The sequence below is a fragment of the Heterodontus francisci genome, chromosome 2 (assembly GCF_036365525.1).
Source record: "Heterodontus francisci isolate sHetFra1 chromosome 2, sHetFra1.hap1, whole genome shotgun sequence".
In the NCBI taxonomy this organism is placed as follows: domain Eukaryota; kingdom Metazoa; phylum Chordata; class Chondrichthyes; order Heterodontiformes; family Heterodontidae; genus Heterodontus; species Heterodontus francisci.
In genome coordinates, this window is record NC_090372.1 from 86434021 (window position 1) to 86453004 (window position 18984).

General features: G+C 42.9%; 1 protein-coding gene across 14 annotated transcripts in view; it reads left to right on the plus strand.

The window, feature by feature from the left end:
• thrb (thyroid hormone receptor beta) overlaps positions 1-18964 on the plus strand; it is a 308544-nt gene extending 289580 nt beyond the window's left edge. For 12 of the 14 annotated variants that reach the window (XM_068060006.1, XM_068060014.1, XM_068060036.1 and 9 more), the window contains 3 exons: positions 5313-5663; positions 13481-13551; positions 15364-18964. In XM_068060006.1, the coding sequence (XP_067916107.1) occupies positions 5313-5554 (242 nt within the window). In that variant the 3' untranslated portion in view covers positions 5555-5663; positions 13481-13551; positions 15364-18964. Of the gene's footprint in view, positions 1-5312; positions 8508-13480; positions 13552-15363 lie in introns of those variants that run through there. The other 2 variants (XM_068059986.1, XM_068059975.1) reach the window with 2 other exon arrangements.
• The last annotated feature ends 20 nt before the right edge of the window (positions 18965-18984 follow it).

An 18984-nucleotide genomic window follows, 5' to 3' on the forward strand; every position in this document is an offset into this window, starting at 1 on the left:
GCCCTCCTCTGCGGCTGCAGGTCAGCGTACATGAGGTGACAGATTTCAGTGAACACCTCCTTTGTAAAACAGAGATGTCTCACACACTATTTCTCACTGAGGTTGAGGTAAGAGAGTTGCTCCCCGAAGAGCCTGGGTTAATAAGGCCTCCTGTTAAGAGCCATTCTCCCACTCCTCTTCCTCTGTCTACCAGCAGCTTGTCTTCCTCTCTGTTTCCCCTGCTCCATGTCATGCTGCAGGTCAAGGGAAATAGAAACTACAGCATCCATGACTGGTAGAAAGTGGTCTGAGCAGAACCCTTGAAGTCAGAACTAAGACCTTCATCACATGCAACACTGTACACCAAACAAACGTTAAACTTAGCAGTAGAAAACTCACAGAACTTCTACAAACTCAGTAGGAGCAGTAAAAATCAATCACTAACTAACCTGAAAGTAGTTAATGATCCCTTTAAATAACATTGATTGAGAGGGAGGAAATCCTTCCTGCTGCAGAAAAAAAGGAAGAAATAATAAATGATTTACACAATTCACCAGACTAATGTCCATAATCTGAGCACCCAATTGGAGAGAAATTGCAGAGTGTTAATGATGAGCATTCAGGCATTTCAAACAGTAGTAATTGACCTTTCATAGTATGCCTGCCAACATTTATTTGTTGCAAATGTTATACTTCTTGCTGCTGATTTTTTTTCTGTTTTGTAGTACAGTTTATAAAGTAGCTAAGTGCTACTTAATACAAAATAACTCATTTGCATTACTACAGAATCTGTCACACAATTCATTTCCTACGCCATAATCACTAGTATGGTTATGTATTGTTCATGGATTACATTTATTGATCAAGGTCAGTTTCTCTATAACATTTGATGAATTTCATGGGGCCTCTCATTTCATGAATTCTATTTAAAAATATTGCTATGAAAGTCATAGGGCCCTGAGAAAATGTCCTAGACCTCAAATTCACCACACAGGTGACTTCCTCAGCTTGATTAGGATCTGGGGAAACTACACACTAAGGGCTGAATTTTACCTGGATGGCGAGGTACCCGGCAACGAGCCAGAAGACAGGCGGTGATATCGCCTCGGCCTTATTTTGACCCTCCCCCCGCACCGAGTTCCATGGAGGGCAGCCACTTAACTGCCGTTGGGATGCCCTTCCCTTTAAGGACAGGGATCCTGCTTCCAAGAGCTGCCAGCCAATCAGAGGGCCAGCAGCTCAGTAGTACCAGCAGCATCACCGGGAGCGGTTGCCACAGCCAGTACTACAGCAGGCCCGGGATCAGGAGGAGCGCTGGAGCCCCAAACCTCAGGTGAATGTGCCTTGTTTGCTGGGCCCAGACCGGCAGGCCCTGGCGAGGGTGGTTGTTGAGGGCAGGGGGTGGGGGGGCAGGTTGTTTGCAAAAGGGTGGCCTTTGCTGCTGGGGGGCCTCCATGGACCACAGATTTCCCACAGAGGTGGGCCACCAGCCCCCCCTACCCAGCCCATAAGGAGTAGACTAAATTCCAAGGCATCTGGAAGGTGACAGGCATTCTGCCCCCTACCTTCCCACACAATTTTATGGGACCCCAGCCTCCGTTCCCGTCCACAGTGGATCCATAAAATTCAGCCCTAAGTCTCATAGCATCATAGATAGGTGGTGTTAGTGTGGTCTCCTATTTCTGCATCATATAAAACCTGCTCCATTTTCCCTAACTAAAAACTCTTTTTTTTCTTTGTGTTAGACCTCATCAACAGAAGTTTGGAACAAAATATTCAGCTTCTCTCTTGGATTTATTAAGAATAGACAGGATTATACTATAGTAAACATTTTGAACTCTCTGGGATCTTATGGAATGGGAGGAGGGGGCTGTCAGTTTTCCCAGGACCCTAAGATGTTGCCACAAAACAAACATTCAGAAATTCTCAGAATAGGCTCTTTTTCAGGCCAGGTATGCTAAAAGTTCAAAGCTATATCCTTTATTTTTCCTGAATGGCCATTTAGGGAAGACTTCCTTTCTGCACTATGTGACATCAAAAACCCATTTATTTTTGCATTGTAAAAATATTCCTACTTCGAGAACAAGTAAAACGTAGAAAGACAAACTAAATTGTAAGCCTTAACAAAACTGAGTCTAACACCATTGATCATACCAGGACAGAAGTGTAGTTGTGTGCGGTGGCGGGGTGGGGGGGGGGGGGGCGCCATGTTAGTGTTGTGATTTCAATTTAGCTTCAATTTGAAACAAACTCACATCGTGACTCAGGTCCTGGTTTGCCTTCATTGACAGTAGAGGTAGAATAATATCTTCATGTAATATTTTGATTTATACTGCCAAAAATCTTCCAATTAAACATGTATATCTGTTCATTTGATTACTATGAAAATACTCAAGACAGCTTCTGAAATATAGGAAACATCGCAGTAGGACTATATGCTGCTGATAGCCTCAACATTCCTGGTTCTTTGACATATTAGCACCAAAGTGGGCAGATCCTGATGTCATCATGATCTAATGCTGATTTGGTGCCCCACCTTCAATTCTGGACCTCACAGGTCCTGTTAACACCCTCTCTTAACTCCTCAGCTGAACAAGTGTTTAGCTGCACCAGGAAGCCCCCCCACTCCCACTGGTACTTTTTAAAGGGTTCAGCATGGGACTTTCGGGTGAGGTGCTTTTGACAGAGTAATGTGCGTGGAAGTACTATTTACTGTGTTGTGGCAGTGTTCTGAGAGGTTTTTGGATTCAGAATGGAGTGGTGCTGGGCTTTTCCAAGGAGTTCAGTAGAGTTTGAAGGCTTGTCAACAGCCTGCTTTCATTCATGGGGGTTATAGTTGCAGACCCTCTTGGGCTGCAGTACGACAGGGACATGGAGCACCAGCGACAGAAAGGGGGAACTGCACAGGGGAGGAGGAGGAGGAATGCTCTCGATAGAAGGCTGTACTCACCTAGGGTATTCAGAGGGCACTTCTCCTGTTCTACCTCAGCCAGGAGTAGTTTCTGAGGAGGCTACAATTCACCAAGTAGGCGGTCCTCCAACCAGGGCAAGGACGGTGCTGCCAGTGACCATCAAGGTCAACATTGTCCTCAATTTCTACACCCCAGGATCCTCCCAGGCTGGAGCTGGCGACATTGCCAATGTCACAGTTTGTCATGTATCACTGCATCATGGAGGTTTCAGAGGCCCTGTATGCCAGGAGAGGAGACGTCATAGTCTTCCCTCTAATCTCAGAGAAAAGCAGCTAGCTGCCTGAGAGGCAACAGCAAAGACACTGGTGGAGTGGCAGTGGTTGGAACACAAATGCTGTCATCCTGCGAGAGTACAGCAGGTTCATGCACCATGGAGCTACTGCCACTGTCCCGGGGCAGTGCCTCAGCAATCCGAGTAATCTGTTGGAGGACAGATTGCTGGACCGCTGTGAGAACCTGCAAGCCCCTTTGAGCACTGGTATCCGCAGCCATGTTGGCAGCAGTCTGAGTCTGCACAGCACTAAGCTGGGCTTACATGGCAACAAGCATGGATTCATGACCTCAGTCTGAGCTTCCACTGCAGCACTAAGATGTTGGATGGCTTCTGCCTTTGCTACAAAGGAAGCTGAGCCATCAGCCACCAGACACTGCAGTACGACTAGGTCTGCAAGGGCTGCCACGGAGTTGGGCATTACTCCCCTATTAGAATGGATGGGCTCCAAGCTCTGCGCTAATCCCTATGCCAAGTTGGAGCTGGACTGCTCCATACTCCTTGACAGTGACAACAAGCTCAGTGGAGCCCTCTGCAACAGAACTCATCTGCCACCACGCCCTCCAGCAAGCTAGCACCCACTCTGTCCTTTCCCCGCAGCCTGGCTACTGCCTACTTATTCCCGGTGACTCACCACGTGCTGATCCCCGCTCTTAATCTTACTTCTAACTTCCATGCAATGCCAGTATCTGAGTCAGTATCAAGTGGGGGTGCATCATTATCAGTCAAGTGCTCTTGCTCGCACCCTTCATGGGGATGCTGTAGTGGCTGGCCAGGTGACAGTTCTTGGGTATTTCAAAGCAAAACGCAGAAGGGAAGGGTTGGTGTGAGGTAAAGTGGGTTGAGTGGAAAGCAAGAGGTCCATGGTCACACTATCACACTATCTGCAACTTGCACTTCATGCCAGATAGCGGGATATGGACGAAGTGGGATTTGAGAAGGTGCATAAGGCAGGAACATACCATTCTCCTGGATGTTCTCAGCGATGCTGGTTGCAACAGCTTCTGTCACTGTTGGCCCAATAATTCAGAGCACCATCCCCTCCCTAGAGCTCAGGAGATACTGGCGTGCCTGTCTCCTGGTAGTTCTCTGCTGCTCCGTCCTGTTATATGTGACCCCTGCATGAGAGACGGAAGGATGTCAGTGAGTGTGATGAAATGTGGTTGAATAGTTGGCATTATGAGGAAGCTCGGAGATGTGGGTGTCAAGCTTGCAGGATTGGTAATTGTATGCTGGTGATGTGGACTAACTGAATGTTAGACATGAATCCTGATTGCTGATGATGTATTGAGCTGAGTATGTCGTTGGTGATGCAGTTTTTAGGATATGGCATTAGTAAGATGACCTTGACCACCAGTTTGAAGACATTGATCTTTTTGTGGCACTGCAGTCAGGTCCTAGGGGCCAGTTCCTTGAATTGAGTTCCGTGGCTACCTGCTCCCATTCCCTTCACAGTGTGTGCCTGAAGGGCCTCCTGCAGCAACATGACCTCTCTCCCCCTTTCCACCTCATGGATTAAGGCCTCCAGCACCGCATCAGAGAATCTGGGAGCCCTTACTGTGGCCTGCTGCTCCATTGGTGGTCTTATTCCATTTCTGAAACACTTTTGGAGACAGTTCCACCAGCTGAGTACACCTCCCATTAAGAGCTGCAGGCCACCTTTAAAAGCTAGCTTCAATTCATGCTAGCCACACATGCGCCTGGGCCCCCTGCTGAGCATGCAGCCAGTCAGCAACATGTTTAGTGCTGGACTGTACATCACAATCATGGAAATGAGCAGGCAGCATCTCCTCGATCAGGCAGGGAGATTGGCGAGGGGGGAAGGGTGGTGGTAATCGCACATCACCACCCCCATGCCCACTAACAGGCCTTATCAAATTTTTAGCCCATTGAGTTTTAGTGGATTTTAGGTATTCATATTTGTTATTGATTTGAATACAGCTGTCAGGTTGCTGTTCTAACAAGATTTATAAGAAAACAGTTTTGTGTTATGACTGTCATCTGATTTTTGACCACAAATCAGGTTGTACTAATTTGACACTTTTTTTGCTGGTTTTAGTAATTGGTGGTTCTTCATTATTCTTGTGCAGATCGACCTGGCCTTACCAGCATAGACAAGATAGAAAAAATCCAGGAGTCCTTCCTTCTTGCATTTGAACACTACATTAATTATCGAAAACACAATGTTGCTCACTTTTGGCCAAAACTACTGATGAAGGTGACAGATCTGCGAATGATTGGAGCCTGCCACGCAAGCCGCTTTCTTCATATGAAGGTGGAATGTCCAACAGAACTTTTTCCACCATTATTCCTGGAAGTCTTTGAAGATTAGGAATCTAACTTTGAAAAGGTGCACTACCCTAATGCATTAGCTGTGAACTGCATTAGCACTACTGAGCAATGTTTCATTGGACGTCACAGAGTACCTTTTTCCAGATATGGTGAGAAACATTCCATTAATGCGGGTACTAGTGATTTTTGTGAACATAGCTTTTTGTACACATTTTTGCTTAACTTGTGGACTAATGTTATTGATGTTCGTTTCAAATAAGACAATATGGTAGAATATTGCTTTGTGGTAAGGAACTCCAAACTCCAATGAATTTTCTTTTGCATGGATCTTTAGTGAATTTAATATGGCTAAATACACTGTAGCTGTTGCTACAGGCAGGCGACCATTATATAAGACTGAACCAATTTGATTTTATAGGGAAATTGCAGAACTACTTCTTTCTCTGAAATCTTGCTCTGGAACCAAAATGCAAGTATGAACTGCTAGAGTTCCTTCCCCAACCCCCTACAAATATCTGAACTGGATTTTCACCATTATTCAATCACTGTTCATGAAGTACCCAGGACTGTGAGGTATTAGTAAAATACATACAGTTGAAGTGTACAGTGTAGATCAAACAAATGTAAATAAATAAGCACTCAACAACATTTTAGTACACTATAGGAAAAAAAATAGAGGGCTGAACAACATAATAACTTGCCACATTATCCTCCAGCATTCTCATCCAAGCTGCCAATTTAGCAGCACAAAAAGTACACATTATGTCACAAACAATCTCGATCAAACAGATTGGAGGATTGGCAGAGGCTTCAAATGGAAAAGTTCACAATTTTGCAGTTAGGGCTACTCTTCTAAGGTTGCAGTTGAGGCATGTGAGGAAAATGTATTTACAACTCTATCCTGGTTTTGTCCATGCTGCACCTGACCTGAAAATATTTGATGCTGGCACTCAGAACCAGCAGCGGAAAAGTATTCTCCACTGACATCCCTCACCTTGAGCAAAAGAAATGGAAATTGTGAAGTAGCCTGGCCTTGGATATACCACTGATATCAAATCTAGAGGTAGGGGAAGAGGAGTAACTTTCCTACTTCTGACATGTTTTATAATATCATTGGTAGCTCCAACAGATACACATTTAAGCTGTCTTTCTGGAATTCTTTATTTAGGAACATGCTTGATGCAAGATCCACTTCTTATAGTACATGTTCCCAGCAACTCCAGAGAAAAATAGTTAGCAAAAATATTTATTTTATTTAGCATTTTTCTTTTTCTCATTACTATAAACGATTTCCCACAGCTTGATAGAGCTTATATTTACATGGTGCTAATCCATTTGCAGGTAGTGCTTTAATGCCTCTTGCAAATGGAAATATAACTTCTGCAGCTTTATCTCTTCAAACTGTGGGAATAAATATTAGCATTAAAAATGTCTATATGCCTTGATACTGATATCCATACAGTGCCATGTGGTTGTATTCACAATTAGCAGTAATGCGTCCTTGCAAATACTCTAGGCCATGGTTGACATTTCTGATGAAGACTTCAGGAATGCAAGCCTTATAAATATAGGCTCTTTCCTGGACAGTTTTCCCTGTGTTCTACCAATAATGTTTTCCTGATGGAGTATATACCCTAACCAGATACCTTGCAGTTTTCAATGCACCTTTTTGTACCTAGCAGGATTATGCTGATAGAAAATTGAAGTTCTATGTCTTAAAAGACCAAAGCCAGACTTTTGAAGCAAATGGTTGGTCCTGGCATGACTAAACCAAAGCTGTTTGTGTATTTTGATCTTTTTTGCTGCCTAAAGCCCTGCTTCTACCTGGAATGCACCATATAGCAAGAAACAACAGCAAACTCACAGTGAAACCATTTACCACTATGTGAGGTGGGGAGGGAGAAATGAGAGGAAAGGTCTTGGGGTAAAAAAATACATTCAACAAGAGGGCTAAGGGTAGATGATTAAATATTGACTGAGATTTTGCAGGCCCTTTGGGGACGGACTGCGAGGTGGAAAAGCTGGCAAAATGATGTGGGAAGACGTTGGTGGGAGTGCCCGGCATCTTCCTGCCACCATGCCATTTTGTTAGTAGTGGGAAAGTGGCAGATCAGCTGCCTGCCAGAAGGGCAATTGAGCCACTTAAGTGGCCAATTAGGGGCCACTTGCCCCCACTGTGGGCATTTTGCCTGCATCAGTGGGGCCCACCACAATGTAAGGAGACCGCCTAGTGAAATCTGGCAGCCTTTCAACAGGCTCTAGTGTGTTTGGGACCCTCCTTTTTTGGGCACTCCATAGCCCATGCCGAAGCCTCCCAGTGGCAGAGACTGGCCCTGTGGCAACAGTTCGTATCGTATGTAGAGTTGCCGGTACTTAATGACCCCACCCCCAACCCCCAACCCAACCACCTGGTCCTGTGGTAGCATTGCCAAGACTACTGACTGCTGGCTCTCTGATTGGGCCAGCAGCTATTGGGGGGACAGCCGCTGTCCTTAATTGGACGGCAGCCCCGGCGGCCGCCGCTCAATTGGCCACTGCCGGCAATATGCCTCGTCAAATCCCTGCGCCAACCGAAGCAGGGTCACCTCCCACTTTCGGCCTCAGTAGTGGGGCTTCTGCCGTTCCAGTAAAATTCTGCCCATTGATTTTGAGGAAGGATTTCCCCTAAAATTTTAAATAGGCTTGGCCTTCTAACTGGGCTTTGTTAGTATATTGCATACACTTTGTCATTACTTTGTAGTCAAGCTAAATGCTTTGTAAAGTAATAGGTAGTAAATCCAAATTCCCACGAGTCACTACTTAGCTGAACTGAATATTGAATGCTTAAACAATCAAGACGGAAAAAAACTGTGTAGGAAGCCAGAAATCTATTTTTTTATATATGAAGCACATTCATTATTACAGAATGATAAACCTAAGGAAAACGAGCCACTTTTTAAAAATCATACCAGATGTATCATGTTTGCACAGTATGAATTAAATTTATGATATTTCCTTGGTATTTTTATTAAAGGACGGCCACTTTAAGAAGTAGAATTAAAGAAAAAGAAAACTTCCCGATCTTGTTGCAATCATGTTTAAATGATAAGTATTTATGTCCTGTCAAAGTATAGAAGTATGTTTATTTTCACTAGCTGTGAGTGAAGTTCATTGTGTGAGGAAGACAACATTGTCAAACAGGTGGTAAATAAGCCTGAAGTTGGACTGTAAGGAAATGTCATTGGTTTGAGCTCAGTCCTCAGCAGCCATTACAAAATCACTACAGGAAAATTCAATAAATTTAATTTGGCTTTGCTGTTTCCATTGTTACAGCCAGGTGAGAAAGAGGTCTAGGGGTCCCTTTCAGCTGGTCTTACCGTAACAGGGTTTAATTTTAAACACACCGTGTTTTTAGCTCCCCCTTGGTGAATCCTTGTTCACCGCTTTCTAATTATAAAGCAAAGAAACCAGCACAAACAGGCTTTCTTAGGTTTAAAGAAGCAAAGTTGAAATTTATTGAACTTAACCTCTAATTCGGTTAATGCCTACGAATACTCGACACATTCACGCGAGCGTGCATACGCGATACACATGCAAATAGAGACAGCAAAGCGCAGAAGAAAAATAAAGTGGAAAAGTTTGAGGCAATATCTGAAGAGCTCACTGTAGAGTCCTTGATTGTAGGTATTTCTTGCTTTTCGTTGGGGCCCAGTATTCTTCTTAAACCTTGTTCACTGTAGGAGACTTTTCTCTCTTGGGGTTCATGTGTCTTCTGTGGATTCAGAGGCTTGTGAGAAAGAGATGGGAGCAGACAGGAGAGAGATCTCAGTCCAGGAGCAAACAGGCACTCTGCCCAAACTGTACAAATTCAAAAAACCTAGGTTGCCCAGCAGGTTAGTTATGTGACTAACTGGTTTGACCATGTCTGTTTGTGTATTTGGCCATCTTAGCAGTCAACCTGGAATGCAAGCTCCCCCAGCTTCAACGTCTGGTGATCAAAAGTCCATTGTGTGTTGAATGCATAAGGCAATGGCTGCTTTGTCCTTCCAAACACTGTCGGTTAATATGCAGATGTCTTTTCCAGCCATGACTGATCTGTTTAACAAGTCGTCTTCACTCCAGTCTTTCTTTTGGGCCTCCTTATCTCGAGAGACAATGGATACGCGCCTGGAGGTGGTCAGTGGTTTGTGAAGCAGCGCCTGGAGTGGCTATAAAGGCCAATTCTGGAGTGACAGGCTCTTCCACAGGTGCTGCAGAGAAATTTGTTTGTTGGGGCTGTTGCACAGTTGGCTCTCCCCTTGCGCCTCTGTCTTTTTTCCTGCCAACTACTAAGTCTCTTCGACTCGCCACAATTTAGCCCTGTCTTTATGGCTGCCCGCCAGTCGTCTTCACTCCAGTAACAGTTTAAAATCAATGTTCCTGACAAAATTAAATGTGCCTCATTCTTGGCAGGTGGGGGCCTAGCATGACAGTATACAAACTAATACATTCTGAATGTATTCCTATTAGGGTCTTTGTTGCATAAAGAGAAAGTATTCATATGGGGCAAAAATGTTTTGGTGAACACATCTCTGCTTTATCTGCCTCTAAATTTGATGTATACTTTGTTGATCAGTTTGCTTTCTTGTCATGTCAATACCACAATGTTACGTGGTTATAAAATGGCTTGTCTGGCCATTCTGAACTTTGATGTTTTAAATTGTAATCCTTTCCAGTATTCACGAGAAAACTGTGTTGTTCAGATTTTTAGTGATGCAAGTGGTGACTAATATTGAATGCCCTTTGTACTAATGGGAAGGGGAGGCAAAACACTTAAGAAAAATAAGTATTGTTTAATTTAATGTATAACATTTATATCAGAATTACTTCCCAACACATTCTTGAATCCAATCTGGTCATTTTGGCCTGTCCAAAACAAATCATCTCCTCACCACTACCTCCTACCAAAAAAACCTAGAAAATCTTCAGGTTTCTTTTTTGTGTTCCCTTTATTTAAAATCATTGATTCTTAAAAAAAAATGGCAAAGATTTCAATTTGAAATAAACACGAGACTTTGTTTCCAAGATAGTTCTGGAATGGCAAGTGGAGAATTGGTTTAATTGTATGATATTGCATTCCCTGTTCAGTTATGTGTTATTTGAATAATCTGCCCAAGGGAGGACTTTGGAATATGCAGTCTATTTCACCTGAGAATAAGCCTCTGCTAGCCCACTCAGGCTTTGATTTTCTTGTGGATTATTTCCCGTGCTTACTCTATAAATAAACTCCATATCCCATCGTCTTCCACCATATCTTTACAGACTTTGAAACAGTGAATGAGCTAAAAATACTAAGGATTCTCACTTAACTGTTTTTGACATTAATGCATATTTAAGCCACCAATACCTAAAGGCATTGCATATTTGTCCATGGAATATTGAAAATATTCCATAAACAGTTTGATCTAACCCAGAAGAAATTGTGCTTCAGGTAGATAAGGTCAGTCTGGTAATTTGATACATTTTCATTACCAAATGGAAAGCATTTTCTTTAATAATTTGTCATGAAAGTGCTAACAAATAGCTGTGCTTCTGTTTAAATTGTAAGAATTTTTTCTGTGTGATACAGTACTGTCCTTCTTGGGGAGTGATGGTACTGAGTGATGGTTGTATTTTCAGCTCGGTTATGGTCTGCTGCTGGATTTAGGTAGATAGATTTAGGTTAAAAAAAAGAAATAACTTGCATTTATATAGCACCTTACGCAACCTCAGGACGTCCCAAAGCACTTTACAGGTTAGACAAAAGCTTTGCCTATTCCTGCTCTCTCCCTCGGGTAATAGTAGTCAGTGGATGATAAATAATGATTTGCAGAAGCTACTTTCAAAGCATAACTTTGAACAAGTTCCTTTTTTAAAAAAAGCCGTCAATCTGTAATTTTCTTCCATTTGGTGGAACAAGAGTTCAATGTAAGAGTGGACTTCATAATAACAGTGCAATTGACAAAAGAATAATCTGAGATACCAGGAGCACCATGGGGTGTAATTGAAGCATTCCAAATGCAATGGAGGCACAACTTTCAGTATTCTGTAGTCCTGCAGTTCACAGTATTGCTGGTTAACATCCAACCACGGATTGTCTCAACCCACCTTCAAGCCTGTCTTGGAGCATTTTTCCCCCCATTTTCTGGGTTTATTTGTGCACTGCATTTTAAATTATTTTCAGTTTGATTTATTTAGGATGCTTTTTTGGGTTTCATTTCAGCAAATTATAAAGCTGGCGCACAAGAAAATATTAATTCTAAAGAAATCATCTTTTTGTCATTGTTCTATTCAAATTAATTTTTTTAAGTTCACCATTGCTTTAGAATAAGTCAGGAAGTTATAGTAAATGATACTTTGCCCTTCCAATGTTCTGATTACACTGTAATAATGTACTGAAAAGATTATCTGTTTGACCAGTAGCATTAAAAATTGCATGCAATCTTGCCAAGGTTTATTCGTTCTCCACTGGACCTTGAAATGTGGTTCCAGTGAGAAGTAAGGGGAAAAATAGGGAGATATTGATCAACGTCACGCTTATTTTTTTGGGCGCACAATTCACATTGGGGAAATCATTTTGGGCTGTGGTATCCCACTCCCGAACCCTTCTCCCTCCCCACCTCAACAACACTCCCCCTGCTTGGATGTGCAGCAGCTGCTAATTTGGCCGGGGAGCCAGCCTAAAATGGGCATTGGGCCCTTTGAATATGCTGATCAGGCCTAACACCTGTTTTAAAGTCGCGATGCCAAATTCAGCAAAAACTGGCCGAAGCAGGCTTACCGCCGTGCTTACTCCATTCAGTTTTTCAAGGTGTGCCATGTTCTAACCAACAGTCCTTCAAGGGGCTCTGGAGGCTGCCAAAAAACAGGTAAGTTTTTGTTTTTCACTTGCTTTAATGTGAAGCCAGGAGGAACAGGAGTGTGATTGACTGCCAATCCGCATTCGGCTCCCCCCACTTGGCCGGCGAGCTGCCACAAGATGCTTAATTAGCATCCCGCTCCGGGGACAGTTGCAGGTGGGGAGTTTGACTGGGGTGGTACCCCTGTCACACCGTAACGCAGGTGTCCTAAGGCGAGCTCAGGGAGGACAGAAACCTCCCGTGGAGCAGAAGAGCAAAAGTTTGCTTGATCTTGATTTTCAGTATGAATACAGACCGTGAAAGCGGGGCCTCACGATGCTTCTGATCTTTTGGGATTTAAGCAGGAGGTTAAATTAGGAAATGAAGCACTAGGCCCAATTTGGAACAAGCCAACCTTGCAGACTCACATCAGGCCAGGAACTGGAATAAAATGAATTTCTCCCCTGAGATGTTATATATCTTCTGGGAAAAGGGGGGAAAACTACCATTGTTGAACTTCCAATTTCATTAGATAGTTATGGAGCCGTCTGCTGGCTTGAAATGAGCACATGACAACCACCAGCACCTAAGGAGAAGATAGGGGTTAACAATAACTTTAAAGTGTAATTCAGGTTTTAAATTAATTGAATCAGCTTTCAAAATCTCAGTAGTAAAGGACAATTATTGAACAATATGTTATGTATTTTATATGAACCCTATTTATAATACACTATGATTGCCCAACCATGATTAAATCCAAAGTCCTATATATAAGATTAATATTGCTTGTACAGAAAGAGTACTGTAGATCTACAGATAAACAGACTTATCCTGATTTGCTTTGTTTTGTTTAAATTATCCATATTATCTCCTTACTGTATTGTCATGTCCATCCATTGGGAATTGTGCTGGGTTCAATTTCCAATGAAGTCTTAATATAGATGAACTGAACAAAATCCTGTCTGAAAGACTGCTTGACATGTCCTGTTGATTGTACAAGAAGGCTAAGTATCATAACACGAAAACACAAAAAATTCAAGTAATTTTAGACCTGATAAAGTCTAGTAACATCACACGTTTTTATTTAATAATATATTTGTGCTTTACCTAATTTATTTCCCTTTTAACAGGTGATTTTTCTGACCATAAATTTCTACCACATGTGGGAGTGACGATGTGAGTTTTGACAATGAATGTCACAGTAAGTCATAAAAACAGAAAATGCTGGGAATACTCAGCAGGTCTGATAGCATCTGTGGAGAGAGAAACAGAGTTGACGGACTGTATTTTAAAAGGGTCAGGGTCCGGATCGGAGCCAGGTGGCCACGTAATTTGGGACCGCCAGCTTCTGTGCCAGTTCGCTGCCACAATCCCTGAGCCATTTTGTATGAGGGTAGCTTGGGGGCAGCCAAATGAGGCTAGTTATTGTTAACTAAGGAATTTCCAGTCAGCAAAGCGGGCAGCCCAGGACAACTGTTGAGCTCAGAGCGGGGGCCAATGGATCAATCAAGGGACTCCCACCCCCGGACCCATAACAGCTGCTGGCCCCACAGCTGCAGCCACTGTCTGTCCCCTGGATCATGGCCAGTCAGCTATGGCTTTTTAAAAAGTGAAAATAACTTACTTCCACTTGTCCTTCACTGTCTGCATGTTCTCAATGCCAGCTCCCACCTCAGCCTGTGGGGCTGCCAATCTCTGATTGCTGAAGGGCTTCCCATTAGCTGTCCAGTGTCGGGAGCCCGCCCCCGTTCCAGATTGGACAGTGAGCCCTCTCCCTGGCCTTTAATTGGCTGGAGCATTGAAGATTGCAGTAGGTGTGCCTCATGCACGCTGTGCAGGGTCAGGACCCAGAGCTAGCCCCATTTCCAGTTCCCAACCCCTGATTGAAAATCCAGCCCAACTTTTCAGGTCAATGACCTTTCCTCAGAATAGGAAAACGTTAGTGATGTAACACATTGTAAGCAAATCCTGAGGCAGGGAAAGTGGTGGGGGGGATTGCAGAAGAGTAAAAAGAAGGTCTGTGAGAGGGTGGAAGACAGGACTGATCAAATGACAAAAGGGATAATGGTGCAAGGCAAAATGAGATGGCAGTGGGACAAGTAAAGAAACAAAAGATGATTCTAGAGGAAATGTAGATGGAAAAAGCAGAAACATCACCAACAGCTGCTGTCTTAAAACAAAAGAAAAGGAAAAAAATGGTGGGAGTAATTATGACCTGAAATTATTGAACATACGAATTACGAGCAGGAATAGGCCACTCAACCTTTCGAGCCTGCTCTGCCATTCAATAAGTTCATGGCTGAACTGATTACTCCACCTTTCCATCTACCTTTGATAACTTTCCACCCCCTTCCACCCCATCAGCTTCCAAATTCAACAGATCAACCTCCTCCATTTCTGCCACTTCCAGCGTAATGCCACCACCAAACACGCCTTCCCTACCTGTTTCAGCATTCTAAAGGGACTGTGGCCTCTGCGACACCCTGCTCCACTCCTCAATCACCCCCAATACAGCACCTTCTCATGCAAGTGCAGGAAAAGCCACACCAGCCCTGTTACCTCCTCTCTTCTCACCATCCAAGGTCCCTAACACCAGGTGAAACACAATTTATGTGTACTACTTTCTATTTTGTACACTGTATTCACTGCTCACGGTGCAGTCTCTTCTACATTGGAGAGACCAAGCACAAATTGAGTCACTGCTTTGCAGAACACCTCCATTAGCCACTTTTCAACCTTCCGGACTCAACATTGCGTTCAGAAATTTCAGAACATGACCTGTGCCCAGTTTTTTTTTCTTTCCTTTGGTTTCTTTTGTTTTCAGACAGCAGTTGCTTGCGATGATTCTTAATTTTTTGCATCTACACTTTCTCAAGACTCATCTTTTGTTTCCTTAATTGTTTCCTTGCACCATTATCCCTTTTGTTATTTAATTTCTCCTGATTTCCACCCTTTCACAGACTTTGCCTTTTGTTCTTTTCTCCCCTCCCCCATTTCCCTGTGTCATACTTAGAAGGAGCTGTGATAAACAATGAATTGGAGGAATTATGAAAATAAAAAGTCAGCTGTTAAACTGAATCGCAAGAACATGGATACTTGTACCACAGACAAAATGGAGTAGTGGTCACGTGACCCCTTCTGTACTGGAACTACACACCTCCATCTTTTGAGGATGAAACTCTATAACCTCATCTGAAATAGCTCTGGAGAGAACCCATTGAAATTGAAAGGAGCACCATTACATATTGATGACTCCTATCTACATGAATGAAAAGATTCTGGAGACAGACTGAGTCACAGCCCAAACCAAAATGAATATTTCTGAAATAGCACCATTAAAACAGAATGGTCCCCATTCAGACATCAATAGATAGCCATGGTCTCCATATCCTGGTCCATTGTGTGGTCACACCAGGAAAGAGGGCCATGTGTCACCTAACAGAAACTCAAATGTGTTGGATGTTTACCTTAAAAAGATAACCCTCTGGAGAGAGAGAGAGAGATCAAGCCAAACCCACAGAAAGCCAGTTTCCAGCCAGAGGCTGAATGAGAGATCCAGCTAAACAGAAGAACCCTGCTGAACAAAAATTGAACAACCATTACAGCAGAGAAATTATAAAGTGACTTTGAGACTCTCCATCTGTGGAGGTAAAACAAATTCACACCACAAACTTTGGCTGAGTTTTAACCATTAGAATTCTACCTTACCTCAGCAAGTTCAAGACTGCAAACATCCAGCCCTGCATCTTTAAAAAGACTTTACTCCTGAGAAGACTCATCAGTATTCTGTAAACTGCGAACTCTATCACCTTGGACTTTAATTGCATCCTACCCTTTTTTCTGTATCTATCTATTCTGTGTATGCATCTGCATGTGAATGTGCGAGTGGGTGAAAGTTGCGCCATTTCAGGAATTGTTTTAAAAAAAATAGTTTTGTCCTTTTTTTTAAACATACAAGAAAACCTGATTTTTGTCTGTTTATTTGACCTAAAACACTCAGGGATTAGTGCCCTATTATTAACAAAACACATTGCAGTCAGTCAGGAGGTGAAAGGTGGAAGCCACCTACATCACTTACCACCTGTCCGTAACACTGTCTCTCCTTGCTTAAAATCTGTTACATCACTAACTTTTTCCTGTTCTGATGAAAAGTCATCGACCTGAAATGTTAACTCTGTTTCTCTCTCACACAGTTGCTGCCAGACCTGCTGAGTATTTCCAGCATTTTCTGTTTTTGGGCTAAGTTTAGTGGAGCCGGCGGGGGGGTCCTGACGATGCCCCAAAAGGGCAAGGGGAACCCTGCGTTGGTTTTCGAACCCTCCCCCGGCACAATTCAACGGTGCTTAGGCACCTAACAGCCTGGCACTTTAAGGACGGTGATTCCACCTCGCAGAGCTGCCATTCAATCAGAGGGCCGGCATCTCAGTAGTATTGGCAGTGCCATCGGGAACGGTGATCACTGCTGATACTACACCAGGCCTGGGACCGGTCCCAGCGCTGGAGCCCTGGAACCCAGGTAATTGTGGCGGGGTCACCGAGACCGGTCCAGCAGCCCCCGGCGAGGTGGGAAGTGAGTGGTCTTTGAGGGCAGGGGAGCATTAAAGGAAGGGTGACCTTTGCCACCAGGGACATTCTGCCCACAGAGGAGGCTTCCTTCCCCAAGCCCACAGGGAGGCTCCTTTGTTTTACTGGGCTACCTCCCCATGTGGCAGAGACACCCCACCACCCCCGCCGCCCCGGCCACTGGTGTAATTCCAGCAGCAGTGGGAAGAGGCCCTTAAGTGGCCTAAGGGCCTCAATTGGCCTCTCGGCAGGAAGGCCACCTTCAGCTTTTCCCATCCCTGACTTAATTGCACTGCGATGGGAAGATGATGGGCCCTCCACTCCCCTGCCTTCCATTGTGATTCTGTGGGCTTCCCAGCCCACTTCCAGGGCCCCATTAAATTCTGCCCTTTATTTCAGATTTCCAGCATCTGCAGTGTTTTGCTATTGGACTGTTTGGTCATGTTGTGCACTCTAATCAAATTCAATTGTGTCTTCACATAACATTTCCATATTTGCATTTCTAACAGGGTCACTGGATAACAGGAGCAGGAACCTTTGGCTGATTGTTTTTTTATCCTACTCCCTAACCCACAGGTACTGGGGCCAATTGTAGTATCCCTATCAGTTCACCAACTGAAATCACCTAATTCTGCACAAGACCAGGGATTGAACATAGTACCTTCTTGTCTGTTCGGGTTGCTGACCTATTGGAAAAATGCTGTTATGTGGTGATTCACTTTTATCATTAGGTGTGTTCGCATACTCATGCTAATTTACTATAGGAAGAATTGCCCTTAAAATCAAATCTAATGTTGTACAGTTGGCTGTTCAGTGAGACACCACTTCTACCACTTGTAACAGACCTGTAACTACCAGTACTTCACCCTGTGTTATACAGTTCAACATGTGCTCTCCAGATATAACTCAGAATCTATTATTATACCGCTGGTGAATTTTTCTTTTAAATAATTATCACTCAACCATTGTTTCACATTATTAAAACCCTAGTGATGATATGTAAGTTATTGAAACATTATTTTATTATGTGTAAGTGAGTTCTATGCAGGTGTCCTTACTGAGTACTAGCAGTCAACCATAACTGATACTGTCCCTTGTGAAAATAGATTGAAAGCAGTGTGAAGGTAGAAGTTATAATGGATGTGGTGCTATGTCATAGCCCAGCAAAATAAGCTTCCTTTGTTCCTTTGGTTAAAGGTTAGAAAAATGTTTCTTAATAGCTCACACATGTAACACGGTAACAGATGAAAAATCAATAGTTTTTAAGCAATATTACTTGAGATTGTGATCTTTTTCCTTCAAATATGGTCACCCTAAATGTTAACTCATTCATTTGGTTCCCCTGGAACTGTTAAATTCATGTCATTAGAATTATTTTTTTTAGTTAGCAGAGTGTCTGGTCTGTAGAAAGCCAACCCCACACTCAAGAGTTTCCATAATAAGTAGAAATCTTGAATGAACAGAGCTACTAACATTTGCTGATATTCAGGAAAAATTGTTAGAATCCTTAAAAAGGAGTTCCCATTTACCTCTTTAAACCTCTGGAATCGAAATAACAACTTCTGGCTGTGTTTTAAAAATCTCCAATATAACTGGTGCAATTGTGTTTTCTGTTACTTTGCTATTAAATGGCACGTTAACTGCTTATGGCTGGTAATTATTCTTTATGTAAATGCTGATGACCTAAGGTATTTTTCCTAATAAATTGTAAAATAAAATGCAGAACCCAAAAATAACAGTGTAAATAACTAGGCTAGGCTGAAAGTTGCCAATCAGCTCTTTGTTAATCATATGGATTTATATTGCACACTGTGAAGAAAGAATCATACAATGCATTTTCTTGCTCTCAACTAATGTTTGGGTAGTTGCTGTTGACAATCACATTGTATGCACCTTGTAATGAGTATCAAATATGTTTCAGCAATGTCGCAGAACAATATTTTATGTAATGTGGATGCTGTATTTTAGTATAGATATTTTATGTAATAAAACAAATCTAAGGGGAAAAAACATATGGTCTGCAAAATAAATTAGCAGTCTCATAATGTGTGTTGCCATTTTATATAAAATA